Genomic DNA, 19,695 nt, shown 5'->3' on the forward strand with positions numbered 1-19,695 from the left:
CAAATGTTAACATACACAATAAAAATGAACATAAAAATTACACACAACAATGCAGTGTTAATGAAAATGTTTATTAGTTAGTGCTGTGTATATTAAATGCTACATACAGATATATCAGCATGAATGTCACATCAACCACCACGTTAAGTTTTCTTACTAGCTCATTCACAATCTACAGTTTGAAAAAAAGCTAAGGAGAAGTATGTGTAGTTGGAAGCGCACATACTTGGAACAGATTACGGGAACTAACACAGCAGGCATGCACGGGGTGGAGAGGTCTCAAAACCATAGAGGAAGGCCATCAATCTTAAAGTTCCCCTGTGGTCCTGACACGTCTGCCAAGAATATAGATATTTATACAGAGATTTTAAACAATATTAATAAAAAATAATAATAATATACAAAAAATGTGAAAACATAAAAAAACGGTTCAGATTTTTAATGCCTACAGTTTAAAAAAGCCCCTTGGTATTTAAAACAATGGATAAATAGATACAATAAATGGGAAAAAGATTGGAGGCAAAGGGCTCTGCAGAGAAACTAGACGCCCCTGCTTAAGGCCAAAGTGTCACTACCACCTCTAACCTCTAACCTTTTTCCACTGTACAGTACTAGGCGAAACCTAACTGCAATAGGGAGATGCTCCTCAAGGGCCAATGGCCAACATGTAATACTGCATACGCAACAGAGCCGAGAATATCATTTTGCCCCAAGTAAGATAATGCAAAATTGTGAAGTGGGTGGGAGGGAAACAAAGCAGGCAAATGAAGACTTCGACAGAAAACGGCTTTGTAGACCAATAAAAAAAATTTCTAACATTAAAACAAGGAGAGTACGTGATTCTAAACCCAAAGATTACTCTTGTATGAGTACCACTTACTCTCTAAATTAAACATGTATATACTACAATTGTAGTAAGTGTCAGTTTAAAAATCAGTTTCTCAAAAGAACGTACTGGTTATAGTTTGAGGAGTATGCAACACAGACATTCACTAACAAAAACATCAGAGTGACGTGCGTTTAAGTCAAGGCCTTAGAGGCCCAAAACAAACACTTTCCCTCCTGGATTCTGGGGGAAACCAAAAATCCATTTTGAAAGGCTCTGATCTTATGGTTTTTCTATAAGAATAACAGACAAAATGAATCAGTCATGTTGCGAAAGGCAAATGACTGCAGGCAAGACAGTGTTGGCAGATTAGAAATAAAAACACATGGATAAATCTATACAGTAGAGGAAGAATGACACTTAGGCTACTATTATACACATCAAGTACATGAGTCCTGTATGTGGGGGTGGGGTGGTCAGGGCATGGGGCAAAAGCCTTTATAAAATCAGACTCAACTTTCACACAACCTTGAACACACCAATTACAATCCAAACTACATCTACAAAGAGGCTGAAATGAATTTTAAAAAGGCAAATCGGAAACAAAACGTAAGAATGTAGGAATCAGAACTTCATGTGAAAAGCTACTTATAAAATTGTGGTGCAGTTTAAGAAAGACAATGCAATTTCTAATGACAGGACTGGTAAACAAGTTGCATACATACTAACTATGTACATACAGTAATAAAGGAAGCCTTTTCCATTTTTTTAGGCAATTTTCAGGACAGCTGTACTGATTCTCGTGGTAATATGAACTGTTTGTATACAAGATTGAAGTTTACATTTCTATATAGATTCTATATATTTACGTATAATCTCAGTGAATTGTAGAGCATCTGAGGTCGTCATACTTCTGCTGGTTAACGATTTGTCCGATTTGGTGGTACAGTACAATGATGGTTTTTGGTACATACCATTAGTTGCCACAATTAGGGGAACATCAACATTGACATATACAGACAGTTTCATCAGTTTATAACAGCACAATTTTGTCCCCCTTTTTGTTTTGTCTTTAGCTGTGGGGCGAACTAAATGCACACAGTAGGCACACGGAGGTGCTCCAAATATGTGAACACTGGACCAAGGCTAGTGATCGGAGTAGACTTATTACATGGAGGCCCACAGTAAGCAGTATTTCAACCATACTAGGTACTAACAAAAGTGTATAGCTGATTTAATATGAATGATCAAGACCGAATAATTTTTTGACTTGTGCTCTAAAGATCTGATGGGGGCATTGTGAGCCATGTCGGGTCAAGGAACCACAATGCAGGGCAAATGCCACCCTACTGAACTAGGGTCACAGTGTTATCTGGGATAGAGTTTGAGATCTCCTGTTCGCTCCTCCCAGGGTTCAATAACTTTTCGCTGATCAAATCCAATTTAAGTATGCCTCGATATCAAAAAGGGAATAACTATACTTGTTGATCATATGCAAGTTTAGAACAAAATTAGGTACTATGAAGTCACCGGGCTTTGTAAGAATTATTTTGACTGGGGTAGAAATTGCTTATACTCTGCAAATGGTAACTGGGGGCACAAGTTACTGAATGAGAGAGGACACAGGGTACCCCGCACCTTCAGCTGTGTGCTGGACAGTATGTTCCTGAAGGGCTCCTAGATCAGCAAAACGCTCTCCACACCATACACATTTAAACTGGGCATCCCTCGCATGCACGCTTTGATGCTTGGCCAGGTGTTCGCGTTGCTTGAAGCCCTTGTCGCAACTGGCGCACTTGTAGGGCTTCTCCCCGGTGTGGACGCGTCTGTGCCGCTGCATCTCCGAGGAGTACTTGAAGCGCTTCTCACAGTCAGGACACTTCAAGGGCTTCTCACGGGAAGGGTCGCATCGGTGCTGCACGAACTCTGAGGAGGACAGAAAGCGTCGGTCACACAGCGAGCATTTGAGAGGCTTCTCGGTGCAGTGGGAATTCTGATGCCGCTGTAGTGTGGTGGCCTTTTTGTAGGCCTTTCCGCACACGTCGCACTTGTAGGGCTTGTCTGGATTTGTGGGTGTTGAGGAGGGCTCACCACATTTGTGACGGAGCAGCTCACCGGATTGGCTGAAGCCCTTGCCGCATGAGGCGCACTTGAAAAGGTTATCCATGCCATGAACATGCTGGTGGTACAACAAGTGGGATGGCTGCAGGAATCCCTTGTCACAAAGGTTGCATTTGAAGGGGCGGTCGGCGGAGGGCTTGTGCGTGCGTCGGTGGCGCACCAGGGCATACTGTTGTTTAAAGCTCATCTGGCAGTCTTCACAGTGGAATGGGCGTTCCTCCGAGTGAGTGCGTTCGTGCTGTCTCAAGTCGGACGGACGCTTGAAGCCCTTCCCGCACGTGGCGCAGCGAAAAGGCCGAGCACCTTGCGGCTGACACTGGTGGTGGAGGAGCTCGGAAGACTCTTTGAAGTGCAACTCGCAAAGGTTGCACTTGAACAGATGCTCACCCGAGTGGGCGTACATGTGACGGACTAGGTGGGATCGGTGCTTGAAGCTCTTCTCGCACACTGCACACTTGAACGGCCGTTCTGAGCTGTGGGTACGCTGGTGGTGGGCAAGATGAGAGGACTGGCTAAAGCTCTTGTCGCATGTTTCACATTTAAAAGGCTTCTCACCCGTGTGGACGCGTTCATGACGGGTGAGCTCAGATAAGTGACGGAAGCCCTTGGAGCACACCGAGCACTTGTAGGGCCTGTCAGGTTGTGAAGGCTCAAACGTAGGCTGGCCTGATGTCCCGACAGCAGCGCTGCCACTGGACGATGCTTCGTCATTAGATGGTTGCCCTGGAGTGCCCGTTGATGAAGTTGGCGTGGCATTTCCAGAACCCGGCCGATATGTTTTTTCACATATGGAGCACTTCATGGGGTTGCCACTGTTATGGGCATTGTGATGCTGTGCTAAAGAAGTTAACAGGGAAAAGCCCATCTTGCACACCCCGCACACAAAGGGTTTCTGCTCCACCTGCACACACTGATGCTCCAACAGGTCAGTGGCTTGGTGGAAGATTTTCAGACACTGCGTGCACTGAAACGAACGGTCTTGGCTCACCATGCACTGGTGCTCATGGGGATTAGCCAGATGGGAGATGTCATGGCCACATGCACCACACTTGTGTCCCCCCTCATTCCCTACATGCAAGGAGGGCTGTTGCGCTTGAGCCGAATGCTGCTGTGGGTTGTGCTGCTGACTGTGATGTTGCTGTTGCTGGGATTGTTGTTGCTGCTGCTGCTGCTGCTGCTGTTGTTGCAATGCTGTGTCTGGCTGGAGGACGATACCGTAGACAGTGCAGCCCAGTGTGTCCGCCCCTGGTGGGATGGTGTGCACCACTGGAGGCGGGGCAACATCATGCTGCTGCCACGCCTCCGTCATCCGGGTTCGGCTGTACGGATTCAGCTTTGAGCCGTAGTTGAACCTCTTTCCAGACGAATTTAAGGGCAAGGAAATGCTGGGCTGCCCACGATGGGAAAGGTGGGGAGGCAGAGAGGAACTTATTTTGACAGCTCGTGAGAACTGTTAATGAAGAAAAAAAATTATATATAATAATGTTTTTAGGAACACTTTGTGGCTTGATATAAACAGCCAACTGACATGGATGTGAGCATCAGCCAAAAGTGCAAAAGGAGCTTAACCTTCTTCATCACCTTGGTACAGCCCTGTAAGAGAAAAACAAGAGAACTGAATGAAAAACATGCAATGGAACACATCTTTAGGGGCATTCACACCTCAGGGCTCCACAACAAGGATGGCTTGTGAAACAGTATTGAGCCTGTTGATGGAACCATCACTTGCCACATCATACATTTGTTGATCTTGTAGATGTCATTTTATGCCTTGCAATTTTAAACTAAATATTAAGATGAGTATTGTCATTGCATATTTTGCTGATTTAAATGTTACCAAGGTAACATTATCTAACTGGCTGACAAAGGGAGTCTTTACATGCCAAGTTTAAGCTGCTCTGTACCCATTTCAAATACAGTGTAAAGATGCAATGGTGCATAAAACCAGGCATGCTCTGACCCACCTTATACCAAAGTATCAAACTAAATAGTTGCAATTGCTGTGTTAATGGATTTATGCCACCTCTGAGTAGCATTTTAATTAGTCTAAGACAATTAACTACCACTTTAGAAGCACTTATGTGACACCTTTAAAGTGTAAATTTGAGGTTTTGTTAAAACAGCTATAAAAAAAAATCTTGGAAACATTAATAAGACAAGGTTAAAAATTGCAAATCTATCCTTTTTTATTGAAGAAAAAAAAGATTCTATGAAATAATTACATCTTCTGGCATATAGAAAACATAGCTGAAATTAAAATGTGTTTGGCCAGTAAAGTAAAGTATATATATATTTAAAAAAAAAACTACTGATCTGAATGGGACAGAATAAAAACTCTCGATTGTTCAACGATAAGACCCCTGACACTGACAAGAGCTTGCATCATTAAAATTGACCAGAAGACATAAAGAAAGCTGTCTATTTAAGGCACCATGAGTTTAAAAAGATTGCTGGTGATCCTACTACATCAGCAAAGCAACTTGACGACCTTGGCAGTTTAACCACTGTTAATGTGAACAGCCTTAATCTTTACTGCAACAGCTGGCTTTGAGTCTTGGCTGGATGCTCTGTAAGCATCATCAAATGATCACCTGAATGTACATTTCAAATCATGTCATACTAACTTAGAATTTCAAGTGCTTACTTATATTCTACCTGAGCACCTAGTAAACTAAAAATCAGTAAACACAGTATCATATGCACCAGATGTTTTAAGACAGTCCTTTTGTCTCCATCACCTCTTTAATAGACTGTGTACAAAAGGGGTACACATGTCCCAAAGCAAGCATGCATTTATGGTTAAGACAATGTTATAACGCAACAATGTTGAAAGACGCTCGATCGCCGCTTATTTGTTTACTCGCAATACATCGGCGCACACATATTCGCGTTTTTTCCGCAGAGCATAAAAGCCGGTGAGAAAATTGTATCGTTAGGTATGTTGGCACTTATATCAATGCCCTACACAGAACCCTACTTATAAAACAGGCGGGTTTTCAAGACACATGGGGGGAAAAAACGTAAGCACACAGCTTTGCAATATGGCTAACAATTATTTGCAAGATGGCTAACAGGCTAACTGCAGCTCTGCAATACAGACATCCTGCTACGTTTTGTTCACATATGCATACTAACGTTACCTTTTTCATAAACGGGTTCCACGCATGTTCATTCTCGGGAATATAAGTTTAATCAAAAAACAGCTTATGGTGTTTCTAAAGGCCGTGAATCCTCCCACTGATCCTCGGTCTCGGCTAGGCCGCACCCCCTGGTCAGTATCTACAATAACAGTTGAAAACCCTGCCAAGTCCCCGGATCTCTCCTGGATTGCTCCGCGAAACACCGATAACAGCCTTTTGGGCGTTTGCAGCGCATTTAGGAAAGCCGATTTACGAGGAGAGGCCGAAACATGTTGTGTTTTATTTCGGGCTTGGATCAGTGACCACCGAAACCCCCGACAGCCGCGCGGGAACCTGAATAACTCATACTTGACATCCTCACGAAACATACCGGAACTTCATTAATTTTATTCAAAACCGGCATTTAGATTTACATATTCACACTAAAAACGTCATTGTTACGCATAATATGTGTATATCGCTGTTTCAGGGCAAATTTATATTTTATTATAACACTTTGAGGAATTATTGTAGCAAACGTCAGGATAATTGTTCATATGAAGCTTCAAAAGAAAATCAACGTCAATATTTTGTTCGTGAGAACATTATATGTTAGTGTTTATGCTAGGATGCCAGATTAAGTTTGAGTATATGGGCTTCATGTCATGTTGACCTACTGTAATGTTTTATAAGGGCAGAATGGAAAAGAACCGGAACAATTTGAGTTGATCTTTGTTGTAGTGGGACGCTGTGATGAAGCACCGTTTGTTTTCTGGTGGAAGGAGGTCCGAATCATTTCCTGAATCGGTTCTTTCGAATGGTTAGTTTCAAAGAACCAATTCAAAACGTACCTACGCACCCATCCAATATCCTTGGTTTGAATAAACCCATGATTAGGAATAAAATGGATGTCTCCGCTAAAATGAAATAATTATAATAAAAATATATTTCACTATTTCGTTTGTGTCATAGATTATGATATAAAACTACCAAGTCACTCAAAACTGCTCGGACCGCTTTAGATTTGTGAATGAATCATTCTGACGGGAGATGTGAACCGAATCAACTGAATCACTGTAAAAGATCCGACTCATAAGAATGATTCATTAATGAATCCTCTGGTTTGTTTTTAGCGGGGCGCCAAAATCGTGCAACTTTGCACGAGACAGTAATAACGAGTGTCATAACTGAGTTGGTGCTTTTCAAGAAAAGTTTTTTAATTCTCTGTTGCAGTTTTTTAAAAGTTTTTTTTGTAAGGATGATTGTCAATTACAGTAGTAGCAGTTCTGAAGATGAAACTGAAAACACTTCAAAAGATGATTCCTCACCTTTAAGGAAAAGAGGAAAACTTGACACTGAAAACAGGTTTGGTGCGTTTGATCGTTTCTTGATTTAGTTTTAGTTTGATTTGCTTTTCCAAGGGTCTAAGTTCCTCTTTTTACCTCAATAGCATCAGTGAACCTTTGGACCATGGATCTGTTAAAAGGAAAGCAGTCAAATCAGCCCACTCGGCACCTCGACTGCCTCTTCCTGACAGCGTGAAGGAGATGTTCAGAGAATCAGAAGAACAGTGGACTGATAAAAGTGAAGTGCATGGAGGGCGACTGCGGTCCTTCCAGCATGAGCGGGGCAACTGGGCTACATGCGTGTTCTGTCCTTGTATGCATTTTCCTCAGGGTATTTAGATACTGTAATTTTTTTGTCATAATGACCTTTAACCCTTTTTTAGATAACCCAGAGGAGGCCTTTTTGGAGCTACTCAATGAAATGATGGTGCTTGCGGCCTCTCACGGCATCCCCCTGACCCTTTCTGAAGAATTTCACCTCAGTCTCTCAAAGACAGTGGTTCTGCGCCATCACTGGATCCAACCATTTATTCAGTCCATTCGGACTGGACTGACACAGTTCAAGAAGTCAGTACTATCTAATCAAAACTTCATTTGGGTTTTTCACACTGTGATTAACCCCAGGTTATCGTCATTTTGACCACCGCTTACAACCCCAGGAAGAGGAGCGTTTCACACTAGTAAATTAGAAGCATTGTTTTTTTTACCTGCAGCTATCTGAAAACTGAAGCAAGGTTTAGAATGACCCAGGGTTAACTAATTTAAGTGTGAAAAGCCCTACTGTTTCATTATGCTGTATGTCAGTTGCTGGGTATCTAAGTCCGATTGTTTTCTCAGGTTTTTCTGCTTGGCGGATAAACTGAAGGTTTATTCTAATGCTGAAAAGACTAGGTATGTCATTACTCTAAATCTTTTTGACCCAACTAGGATGTGTATTTATTTCTTCCTTTCAAACAATGGACATGCAGTGATTTAATGGCATCAAGTTGTTAATGCAGGACCTTCCTTGGTATGGAAATCTCCACTGGAAAAACTCCGTTGCTTGAGCTCATCAAAATAGTGGATGAAACCATGACAGAATTTAACCTTAGCACCTTTTATAAGGTAAAAGCTGGCATTCATTTCATACTTGTGACTCAAATACAATCAAATTGAGATATCATCTAACACTCTTCCTTGTCTATTATAGGATCCTTCTTTCCACATAAGCCTTGCTTGGTGTGTGGGTGATCATGTGGAAACACTGAAAAATACATGTTTATCAGAATTGCAGGTAGGAACCCAAACACAGATCTGCACCACAAACTAAACAAGGATGAGGTCTGATTAAAGGCAGAGGTTGTGGAGTTGGGCTGTTTTTTTTGTTGACATCTGAACTAATAACCTGCGTTTGTTTTACACAGAGTCTCGTTGACGCTCATGAAGATGGGCCATTTTACATAAAGCTCAACTGCACGGAGCTTCGCTGCAAATCAGGAAATAAAGTCTTTCTTTTCCCCCTCCAGTGATCTTGAAACTCTGTTTATAAAATCTGAGTTTTCAGGTTTGCTAACTTGTATTCCTGTCAACTTTTGTGTTTTAATATAATATAATAAAGATTTGTACTAAATACTAACTGATGCATGAAGAATCTCTTTGTTTTGTTACGTAAGTTTTGGTAAAGAGCATTTTATTGTACATAATTGCAACATGGCAATTAGCAACAGGGCATCTGTTGGTTAGCAACACTCACCCAGGCCCTGGGTTTGAACTCCACTGAAAAATGCATTTTAACTATCAACCCTGTTTACAAGCAACACACCACATCCTAAGTTTCACTTTCCACAGTTTTACCTTAAATACAGCCTTTGTTTTAATGACCGAACATAATAATACAACCCCAGTTTTAAAGGCAACAAATAACTTGCCTCACAAACCATTGTTTATTATACAACCCGAATTCCGGAAAAGTTGGGACGTTTTTTAAATTTTAATAAAATGAAAACTAAAGGAATTTCAAATCACATGAGCCAATATTTTATTCACAATAGAACATAGATAACGTAGCAAATGTTTAAACTGAGAAATTTTACACTTTTATCCACTTAATTAGCTCATTTAAAATGTAATGCCTGCTACAGGTCTCAAAAAAGTTGGCACGGGGGGCAACAAATGGCTAAAAAAGCAAGCAGTTTTGAAAAGATTCAGCTGGGAGAACATCTAGTGATTAATTAAGTTAATTGATATCAGGTCTGTAACATGATAAGCTATAAAAGCTTTGTCTTAGAGAAGCATTGCTCTCAGAAGTAAAGATGGGCAGAGGCTCTCCAATCTGTGAAAGACTGCGTAAAAAAATTGTGGAAAACTTTAAAAACAATGTTCCTCAACGTCAAATCTCATCATCTACAGTGCATAACATCATCAAAAGATTCAGAGAAACTGGAGAAATCTCTGTGCGTAAGGGACAAGGCCGGAGACCTTTATTGGATGCCCGTGGTCTTCGGGCTCTCAGACGACACTGCATCACTCATCGGCATTATTGTGTCAATGACATTACTAAATGGGCCCAGGAATACTTTCAGAAACCACTGTCGGTAAACACAATCCGCCGTGCCATCAGTAGATGCCAACTAAAGCTCTATCATGCAAAAAGGAAGCCATATGTGAACATGGTCCAGAAGCGCCGTCGTGTCCTGTGGGCCAAGGCTCATTTAAAATGGACTATTTCAAAGTGGAATAGTGTTTTATGGTCAGACGAGTCCAAATTTGACATTCTTGTTGGAAATCACGGACGCCGTGTCCTCCGGGCTAAAGAGGATGGAGACCTTCCAGCATGTTATCAGCGTTCAGTTCAAAAGCCAGCATCTCTGATGGTATGGGGGTGCATAAGTGCATACGGTATGGGCAGCTTGCATGTTTTGGAATGCTCTGTGAATGCTGAAAGGTATATAAAGGTTTTAGAGCAACATATGCTTCCCTCCAAACAACGTCTATATCAGGGAAGGCCTTGTTTATTTCAGCAGGACAATGCAAAACCAAATACTGCAGCTATAACAACAGCATGGCTTCGTCGTAGAAGAGTCCGGGTGCTAACCTGGCCTGCCTGCAGTCCAGATCTTTCACCTATAGAGAACATTTGGCGCATCATTAAACGAAAAATACGTCAAAGACGACCACGAACTCTTCAGCAGCTGGAAATCTATTTAAGGCAAGAATGGGACCAAATTCCAACAGCAAAACTCCAGCAACTCATAGCCTCAATGCCCAGACGTCTTCAAACTGTTTTGTAAAGAAAAGGAGATGCTACACCATGGTAAACATGCCACGTCCCAACTATTTTGAGACCTGTAGCAGAAATCAAAATTGAAATGAGCTCATTTTGTGCATAAAATTGTAAACTTTCTCAGTTTAAACATTTGCTATGTTATCTATGTTCTATTGTGAATAAAATATATGCTCATGTGATTTGAAAGTCTTTTAGTTTTCATTTTATTAAAATTTAAAAAACGTCCCAACTTTTCCGGAATTCGGGTTGTATTCAAAAGGTCAGTACATGTAAAAAACAAAAGCTCCAAAATCTGAGCAGAGTTTGTATAAGAGTAACATTAGTTAACCAATCCTGGGTCCTGGCACAATTGCGGTCACACAGGTTAAGACGACATAAATTGAGCAATAATAAGATATCCAGCAGTCACGTCTCATATTATACATTTGAGACAATTTATACATAAATCAATACTGGTCATGGACAGCCTGATAAAAAGCCACTTGCTTGTTTGACAGGATCAACAAAAATACTGCAATGCATGAATAATTTGCATTAAAAAGCAATAGATAAAATTGGTTAAAGGGTTAAAAATGTGATTGACAGATTAAGGGCAGGCAATTGGTATTTCAGATTAAACAACTGTAATTTGTGCATTAAAATCTATATAATATGAAAATGTTAGATTTGAAATGAGGAGTAAATAAAAAATACAACAGTTCCTATAAATGCTGATTGTGCCCAACAAAAGCTGACTATTTCATGACCCACCCTGCCCAAAAAACAGGACAGAGTCCTGCCCCTTTGGCAAACCTGAATCTTCAGTTCAAAGTTAAACAGGGGAAGTGTGATGCCATCACGGTGGAAGCAGCACATTTTTGATGTAATTAACTGTTTTTTCGTTAGACAGAATAGCGATATGGTGAATTCGCAGCAGCTCGAATGTGTAGACAGGCTGCTTCTGATTGTTCTCCCAGTGTTTACACAGTGTCGCGCTCAACAGGTTGACTGTTCCATCTCCATCCCCGTTGATGACAGTGGGATTTGTGTCTGAGAAGTTTGTGTAATTATAGCCCTGAGGTGTGGGGATACCGCTGCCATAAAGGCAGTGGACAGTAACACCCGGAGGATTAAGTGCATTGACCAGTGGTTCTGTGTCCTGCCTCATGGCCCAGCCGTCCTCATAGTCGATATCTTTGAAGAAGCGCTTATAGTCTTGGACAGTGTAGCTGGTGTTGGAGGTCGAAACCAGGACCATGTCTTTGGGCCAGGTGTATGCAAAGGGTAAGAGCCAGGCGGTGGAGACGGCCGTACGCTGCAGGGTGCGGATTTTTAGTGGTTTGATGAAAGGAATGTGGTCGTTTTCGCCTGTGATGGAACCGAAACCATGAAATGGTCAAACCAGTGATCGTAAATGGGTTTTAAAACACTAGTGCCATGTTTTTAGGGATTGTTTTTCCATGTAAATATATGCTAGACAGACATGTTTGACTGTTACACTCGTCTGTTTTTGGAAACGTATCTATTTGTATTGCATTGTATTGTATTGCATCTGGTTTTGAAAACCTTTTATACCATTTTCAAGTTGTTGTTTTTTTATATTCTAAAAATAAAATAAACATAATAATGTTTAATATACACTTTATAAAATGTTTTTTTTTAAGTTTTAAGTAAAACAGATTACTGAAGTTTGTTTTACAAGAAAATACAATTTCAGATTTTTTACTTCAAAATTTCAAGTTGAATTTAACAAGTTTCTTTGTAATTGTGACCAGTATTTTTGGAACGTGTATACATTTAAAAAAATAAAATAAATACGTTTTTAAAAATATCTTTAATTTTTATCTGCGCTATAAAAATAAATGACTTGATTAAGTTATTACATTTTTGAGTTGGCAAACCATGACAAAAAGCTTTTAAAAATATTAATATAAATATTATAATGAGTTTTGTTAAAGAAATAATTATTAAATAACATTACTGATAAAATAATTTTTAATTGCATATTTATTAAATACTATTTCCTCAGAAATAATAATACAAGACTATGACATAATACTTGGAAGTTTTCTTTAAAAAAAAAAAAATCTTTTTTTTCTTCATTATAAAATAAGGACAGTTGTATCACTATGACAGTTTTGACTTTTTGCCCTCAAAAATATTAGTGAAATTAATTGAATTATGATTCAGAAAATAAAGGTGTATATGTGAATGCATTTTTAATTAATTTTGTATAAATGAATAGAACAAAAATGAGAGCTACATCATTTACCTACAAATCCATTGCCACAAAATCTCCTTTCCACAACAAATTTGGCCCATACCTGTTGCCATAGCTTTCAGAGTTTTGGCCACTCCAGCCCATGGGGACCCTAGAGACACAAATGCCTTGATGTACAGGTCCTTCCAAGCCTGTGTCTGCTTTTGAAGGAAGTAGAGTGTGTACATGTTCCCCATACTGTGTGCGATGAGAACTACAGGACCTCCAGCTTTATTAGCCATCTCCTCAATCATCTGCTTCAGACGCAAGAAGTACTCCTTATTCTCATCTGCAAATAACAGATCAGGAGAAAAACGTAAGAAGTTACACATCAAGAAAAAAGTCCACATTTGTGTGCACAAAGAGATCATGAAGATACTTACTTGGGGCTTTACGCCAGTCATAGGGGGCACCTCGAACATCATCATTTCTGGTATAACCAATTTCAACCAATGCTTGTACTATAGTGAAGAAGTATTTTACTGAAACAGACAAAGCTTTTGTCAAACAACTTTTACCAATCAACCCATCGACATAATGAGATAAACACCCAGGTTGCACTCACTCATAGGACGTATAGAAGTATCCAGATGTTCCAAACTATAGGTCTGTCCAAACCCAGGCACTCTGACATCCACTCCCGGAGGAGCTTCAGTGAAGTGGCTTGTACGATTGTACAGTAGCCTGCAAACAAATAATATGCTGATTATGTATTTGCATATTCAAAACAGAAAAAATCAGCTTCCAAATTTAAACTTGAACAAATAGAGAAAAGGTACAAAAGTGTGTACTTAATGGCCTTAGTGAGAGAAAAACTACAATCCCATGAAGCATTGCAAATTAAATTATATTTGTATTTATTGTATTGTATTTATCATTTAAAGTGGTAAATTATATCTTTGAAAACAATATATTTAAAGTTACTGCATGTTTTTTTTGGCAAGTTTTGTTGACTCCAACTCTGATTGAATTTTTTGTTTATCATCATGGGTAATGTAGTTTTTACTACAAATTCGGCTGTTAAACAAATTCTTTTAACAGATGGCTTCAATAAAAGTATATACCACTGATTAACACCTCGGAACTCACAGTAGGTCTGTCCTTAAAGGTTTATAAATTATAATTACAATATTCTTATGGAAAAATGAACAGCATTTACACTTCCGGAACCTGAATGTTAAGGTTGTTGCAGAAGAATGCTTGTACAATGTATGCTTGTTTCAGAAAATGGTATTGGTTTAAATTGCCACATCAACAACTTACCTCATGTTATCAATCCAGCAGTCAATGAACCCTGGCAACAGCGACTCCAGGTTCAGCCATACTGGGACGTAGTCCTTGGTCTTCTTGCAGCAGAAGAAGTGCACTACACTAGGTTTGTCAAGTTTCACTTCAAGCTGATTCCCAAGATCTCCTGGAACTATGGAGAAGAGTAATTAGGCCAGCTAACCAATCAGAGCTAACCACAATGAATTAAAATACAAGAGAGATTAATCAAATATTAATGAGTTTTCACAGAAAGATAAATGAGAAGCACTTCACAAACTGCTAAAATGATATATATGATAAAAGAATCACTGATAAAAACACTTGAAAATAATCACGTTTCAAAAGAGATTGAATACTTCTCACCTATACTGTTTAAACATTTATAATCACTAATCTCAGCTGGTTTGTTCTGGTTTTCATTTTAACTCCCTACTACACTTCTAAGTATAATTTTCTGCAATGTTTGCATGTCTTTATCATCAGTCACCACATCCAGAATTAATTTTCACAGTTGTTTTCACAGAAAAACAGAAACTTTTGGAAACAAGAGGACACTGAACATATAATTGCAACAATGTATGTTTCTTAAGTCATCTAAAGCAGGTAATAAATAAAGTATATGAACAATGCAGTGCTAATTGACATAGCATTTATTACAGTATAGAAACTATTCTGCCTCATGAGATAAAAAATGTTTGTAGTATATAAACAAATCATTATTATTTGTTATTGTCCAGCAGTTATAGATTTCTAATCGAATTAAAAGCTAGAAATTAGAGAAAAATGTTAGTTGCCTATAGTATCCAGTACCAGTCAAAGGTTTTTGAACAGTAAGCTTGTTAATGTTTTTTAAAGAAGTCTCTTCTGTTCACCAAGCCTGCATTTATTTGAACATAAGGTGCAGCAAAATAGTAAAATTGTGAAATATTTTTACTAGCCTATTCAAAATAACTGTGTTCTATTTGAATATATTTCAAAATGTTATTTGAGATTTCAAAGCTGAATTTTTAGCATCATTACTATTCTGATTTGCTGTTAAAAAAAACAATTATTATGATAATGTTGAAACCAGCTGAGTAGAATTTTTTCAGGTTTCTTTGATGAATATAAAGTTCAGAAGAACAGCATTTATCTGAAATATAATTATTTTGTAAAATTGTGTCTTTATCATCACTTGTGATCAATTTAAAGAATCCTTGCTAAATAAAAGTATTCATTTCTATCATTTATTTTCCAAAAAGTAAAAATTATACTGACTCTAGCTTTTGAATGATACAGTGTACAATGTTGCAAAAGCTTTTTATTTCACATAAATGCTGATCTTTGGATCTTTCTATTCATCATAGAATACTGAAAAAAAAGTACTCATCTGTTTTAAATATTGATAAGCATTTTAGAATGATTTTTGAAGGATGTGACTCTGAAGACTGGAGTAATGACGCAGAAAATTTAGCTTTGATCACAGCAATAATTAACATTTTAAAATATATTCAAATAGAAAACACAATCAATAAAATGCAGTAAAAAAAACCTCAATGCTAGCATTAAGTCACATCAATATGCTAAAGACGTAATGACTCATCAGAGGCCACAATGCAAACGGGTTTATTTTAATAAAAATAAATAAATAAACCTATATCAACTATATTTTCTCATTTTTAATACATTCAAATCATGGAACATTCAATGTTTCACTTATTTTAATTATTCTTGATATATATTTAATTAAAAACTGTTTACGGGGCACAACAACCTCTTGACACCGGCCCTGTGTCATATGCCTATATATATTGTGTACTTGGATTGATATAGATATATATATATATATATATTCTGATTTAAGACAGAACTATTTAGATGGGCCAGTTGCACTATTCCATAAACCTATACTTAAGATTAGGAAACCAAATATAACAATATAATGAATTTTTCATATTTGCCATAACATAACTTAATTACATATATCTATATCACTAGCCATTGAAGTGCCTTTGAATGTATAGCTAATATTAAGTGGATTTTCATGAAAAAAGAAAATCAGAACTGAAAACAAACAACTAGATTAAAAAATAACAATAGAAATTAAACAGCGATGCTATTAGAGCATTTATTGTTATATCTTGCATCATTTAAATCTATGTTTACATTTGTTGTTGATTTAGGAGTTACTTTGCCATCATACTAACTGAAAATTGTTGCTATGATTTTAAGGTTGATTGGTTAAAGCTTTATTTATAGTACCTTTTAAAACAGTGTTAACAAAGTAGCATATTTTACAGATGCATATGTGCAAAGAAAATATCAAAATACAAGAGATAGGCCTATAGTAAAACAAAGGAGCTACATTAACCGTTAAAACAAAAAATACAACAATAAAAAAGTCAAGGAAAGGCCCTGCACAACTCTGTTTTGAGACTACTTTTTAAAAATGATAACCTCTGACAACGTTTAACTCGGGTGCAAAAATAATTATCTATAGCGCATGTTCCCAGAGAGATTTGAGCGTGCACAGGAACAGTTTGAGCGAGATCGCGCGACCGGTTTTGTACTAGCAAAGGAAATCCGCGCGTGAGGGGAGAGTTTCGCTCTCGCGCATTGTATTTCGCGCTACAATAATGCGCTCTCGACATTTGTTTGTAAAATAACGCCATAATACTTACTTTGTTAGCAACAGACGTAATAGATTATATTTGTTTGAGCAGGCGCATTTTTTTCCAATTAAATTGAATTTTTGCCCCAAGCCTTCCCCAGGCTTACACAATCTTTTTTTTCTCAGCATGGTAACCATGGGTTTTGTCATGTTATATTGAGAGATAGTAGCCTATTTGGGAGAAAATACAGGGGTGTTTTTTTCCTCCCAGTCTGTCTCTTACAGGAATCGAATCTTACACAACAAGAGTTGCAAAAACATTTTTTTTCCCCTCAGATCATATGACAGTGTCATACGAGAAAATGCGAAAATAAACAGATAAAAAAAAGAAGAAAAAGAAAATGCCAGAAAACACACCAAGAGCCTCCTATACGATGGATCATTTATACTGTTTGACAGGATTTAGGTTTCATCGACAATTAACAGGCTTAAATAATTTAATCGCTCGTTAATTAAACTGCCATATCGACACATGTCGTAACACAGACGTGTTAAGCCACTTGAGATGAGATCAGGTTATAAACGCATTCAGCTATTAAACACCCCATATAATACTATAAATTGCATGAATATGAGATTAAAGCGGACTCCTACATCATGTCAATGCCCAATGTTCATACAAACGCATCTATTCAACATTTTGGCCATCACAATTTTTGAGCATCTGAACTAGTTAGCTGCCTACCTGAACAGCAAAAATGTTGTCTAGGTAGGTAGCTCACTAAAGCCAGTATGAGACAGAAACGTACAGAAAAGCAACAGGACATTTCAACACAAGAGGATGTGCAAATACACGAACTTACTGAGAACCACAGGCGGTCGATCTGGGCACACTTTCCCCGGTGAGCATTTCAGACTTCTGCTGTCGGTAAATGACACCAACAACAACAAACAAAGCTGGAGCGACGCGAGGATCAACCGATGGCAGGAATCCATCTCTTTTTTCAATATCTTACACCTCTGCTGGCTCACAGGATTCAGGGTGCACTTGTGTTCATCTGTCTGTCGTGAATTATGGGTATGATCTGAACTATAAAGCCCGTTTCCGCCTCAGCGGAGACTCTGAAACTTTCTCATTATGAAAGTCTCGTAAAACTCAGTTTCTCGTGATAACGACGTAGTTTCATATAATGATGACTTAATTGCTCATAATAATGAGAAACTTTCTCCTAATATTGACTTACTTTATCACGTACGAGAAAGTTGATCAATATAATGAGAATGAGAAACTTTATCATAATAATGTCTTAACCTCTCGTTATAATGAGAAACTTTCTCGTGATAATGACTTAATCCACAAAAAAGAAAAAAAAAAAAAAAGAAAAAAGACGACGCATGCAGATCTAGCTACTGGGATTTTTCTTATGCACAATCTCTAGGGTTTACAGAGAATGATTCGAAAATATCCAGTGAGCGGCGTTGGTGGTGTAATGTAATGGTGTGGGGGATATTTTCTTGGAACACTTTGGGCCCTTTAGTACCAAATGAGCATCATTTAAACGCCACAGCCCACCTGAGTATTGTTGCTGACCATGTCCATCCCTTTATGACTACAGTCGCTATACACATCTTCTGATGGCTACTTATAGCAGGATAATGCACCATGCCACAAAGCTCAGATCATCTCAGAATGGTTTCGGGAACATGCATGAGTTCACTTTACTCAAATGGCCTCCACAGTCAGCAGATCTCAATCCAATAGAGTAGCTTTGGTATGTGGTGGAACGGGAGATTTGCATCATGGATGTGCAGCCCAATAATCTGCAGCAACTGCGTAATGAACTTCACAAGGAATGGACAGAGGCTGGGGTCAAGGCATTAAGAGCCACCACACACAGACGTGTCAAGGAATTTGCTGAACCACAGACAACATCAGAGGCGTCTTACCTGGGCTAAGGAGAAGAAGAACTGGACTGTTGATCAGTGGTCCAAAGTCCTCTTTTCAGATGAGAGCAAGTTTTGTATTTCATTTGGAAACCAAGGTCCTAGAATCTGGAGGAAGGGTGGAGAAGCTCAAAGCCCAAGTTGCTTGAAGTCCAGTGTTAAGTTTCCACAGTCTATGATGATTTGGGGTGCAATGTCATCTGCTAGTGTTGGTCCATTGTGTTTTTTGAAAACCAAAGTCACTGCACCCGTTTACCAAGGAATTTTGGAGCACTTCATGCTTCCTTCTGCTGACAAGCTTTTTTAAGATGCTGATTTCATTTTCCAGCAGGATTTGGCACCTGTCCACACTGCCAAAAGAACCAAAAATTGGTTAATGACCACGGTGTTGGTGTGCTTGACTGGCCAGAGAACTCACCAGACCTGAACCCCACAGAGAATATATGGGGAGTTATCAAGAGGAAGATGAGAAACAAGAGACCAAAAAATGCAGATGAGCTGAAGGCCACTGTCAAAGAAACCTGGGCTTCCATACCACCTCAGCAGTGCCACGAACTGATCACCTCCATGCCACGCTGAATTGAAGCGGTAATTAAAGCAAAAGTAGCCCCTTCCAAGTATTGAGTACATGTACGGTAAATGACCATACTTTCCAGAAGGCCAACAATTCACTAAAAATTTTTTTATTTTATTTTTATTCTTTAATGGTCTTATGAAGTATTCTAATTTATTGAGAATAGCTTAATTTTTTTGTTAAATGTGAGACAAAATCAAAATTAAAAGTTAAATTAATGAAACAAAAGTACCAAAGACTTAAACTACTTCAGTCTGTGTGCACTGAATTTATTTAATAGACAAGTTTCACAATTTGAGTTGAATTACTGAAATTAACTTTTACACAACATTCTAATTTATTGAGATGCACCTGCATATATATATTTATATGTATGTATGTAATTAACATTATGGTACTAAA

The 19,695-nt window shown here is 38.5% G+C and overlaps 3 protein-coding genes across 5 annotated transcripts; 1 reads left to right on the top strand and 2 right to left on the bottom strand.

Annotated features, from left to right (window-relative positions):
* Positions 1 to 52: 52 nt before the first annotated feature.
* On the bottom strand, positions 53 to 6,412 carry LOC132133679 (zinc finger protein 319-like). The gene is made up of 2 exons (XM_059546590.1): positions 6,088 to 6,412; positions 53 to 4,540 (listed from the first exon to the last, which is right to left on the bottom strand). Exon 2 carries the CDS (start codon positions 4,254 to 4,256, stop codon positions 2,430 to 2,432), a length of 1,827 nt encoding a protein of 608 aa, XP_059402573.1. The 5' UTR covers positions 4,257 to 4,540; positions 6,088 to 6,412; the 3' UTR covers positions 53 to 2,429.
* A 588-nt stretch (positions 6,413 to 7,000) lies between these two features.
* On the top strand, positions 7,001 to 9,027 carry usb1 (U6 snRNA biogenesis 1). Of its 2 annotated transcripts, none has more exons than XM_059546593.1 (7): positions 7,001 to 7,436; positions 7,517 to 7,725; positions 7,796 to 7,979; positions 8,250 to 8,303; positions 8,411 to 8,516; positions 8,602 to 8,685; positions 8,816 to 9,027. In XM_059546593.1, the coding sequence occupies exons 2-7, from the start codon at positions 7,614 to 7,616 to the stop codon at positions 8,918 to 8,920; spliced, it is 645 nt and encodes a 214-aa protein (XP_059402576.1). In that variant the 5' UTR covers positions 7,001 to 7,436; positions 7,517 to 7,613; the 3' UTR covers positions 8,921 to 9,027. The 2 variants fall into 2 exon arrangements, with proteins under 2 accessions (XP_059402576.1, XP_059402575.1); XM_059546592.1 differs by having other exon boundaries at positions 7,001 to 7,431.
* Positions 9,028 to 11,396: 2,369 nt separating this feature from the next.
* Positions 11,397 to 17,953, bottom strand: LOC132133214 (phospholipase A2 group XV-like). Of its 2 annotated transcripts, none has more exons than XM_059545991.1 (6): positions 17,639 to 17,953; positions 14,180 to 14,336; positions 13,482 to 13,600; positions 13,300 to 13,377; positions 12,981 to 13,205; positions 11,397 to 12,024 (listed from the first exon to the last, which is right to left on the bottom strand). In XM_059545991.1, the coding sequence occupies exons 1-6, from the start codon at positions 17,769 to 17,771 to the stop codon at positions 11,513 to 11,515; spliced, it is 1,224 nt and encodes a 407-aa protein (XP_059401974.1). In that variant the 5' UTR covers positions 17,772 to 17,953; the 3' UTR covers positions 11,397 to 11,512. The 2 variants fall into 2 exon arrangements, with proteins under 2 accessions (XP_059401974.1, XP_059401973.1); XM_059545990.1 differs by having other exon boundaries at positions 13,300 to 13,398; positions 17,639 to 17,952.
* Between the last annotated feature and the right edge of the window lie 1,742 nt (positions 17,954 to 19,695).

Source organism: Carassius carassius, chromosome 50, assembly GCF_963082965.1.
Source record: "Carassius carassius chromosome 50, fCarCar2.1, whole genome shotgun sequence".
NCBI classification, from domain to species: domain Eukaryota; kingdom Metazoa; phylum Chordata; class Actinopteri; order Cypriniformes; family Cyprinidae; genus Carassius; species Carassius carassius.

What these genes read in the sequence shown, in the direction of transcription:
- LOC132133214 (XM_059545990.1), bottom strand. Translation starts at nt 17,771, where the DNA reads ATGGATTCCTGCCATCGGTTGATCCTCGCGTCGCTCCAGCTTTGTTTG. An exon ending in TGCTGGATTGATAACATGAG is followed by an intron (nt 13,601 to 14,179) that starts GTAAGTTGTTGA and finishes ATTTGTTTGCAG; the next exon opens with GCTACTGTACAATCGTACAA. An exon ending in TGACTGGCGTAAAGCCCCAA is followed by an intron (nt 13,206 to 13,299) that starts GTAAGTATCTTC and finishes TGTTATTTGCAG; the next exon opens with ATGAGAATAAGGAGTACTTC.
- usb1 (XM_059546592.1), top strand. Translation starts at nt 7,325, where the DNA reads ATGATTGTCAATTACAGTAGTAGCAGTTCTGAAGATGAAACTGAAAAC. An exon ending in AAACTTGACACTGAAAACAG is followed by an intron (nt 7,432 to 7,516) that starts GTTTGGTGCGTT and finishes TTACCTCAATAG; the next exon opens with CATCAGTGAACCTTTGGACC. An exon ending in TCTAATGCTGAAAAGACTAG is followed by an intron (nt 8,304 to 8,410) that starts GTATGTCATTAC and finishes TTGTTAATGCAG; the next exon opens with GACCTTCCTTGGTATGGAAA.
- LOC132133679 (XM_059546590.1), bottom strand. Translation starts at nt 4,256, where the DNA reads ATGACGGAGGCGTGGCAGCAGCATGATGTTGCCCCGCCTCCAGTGGTG.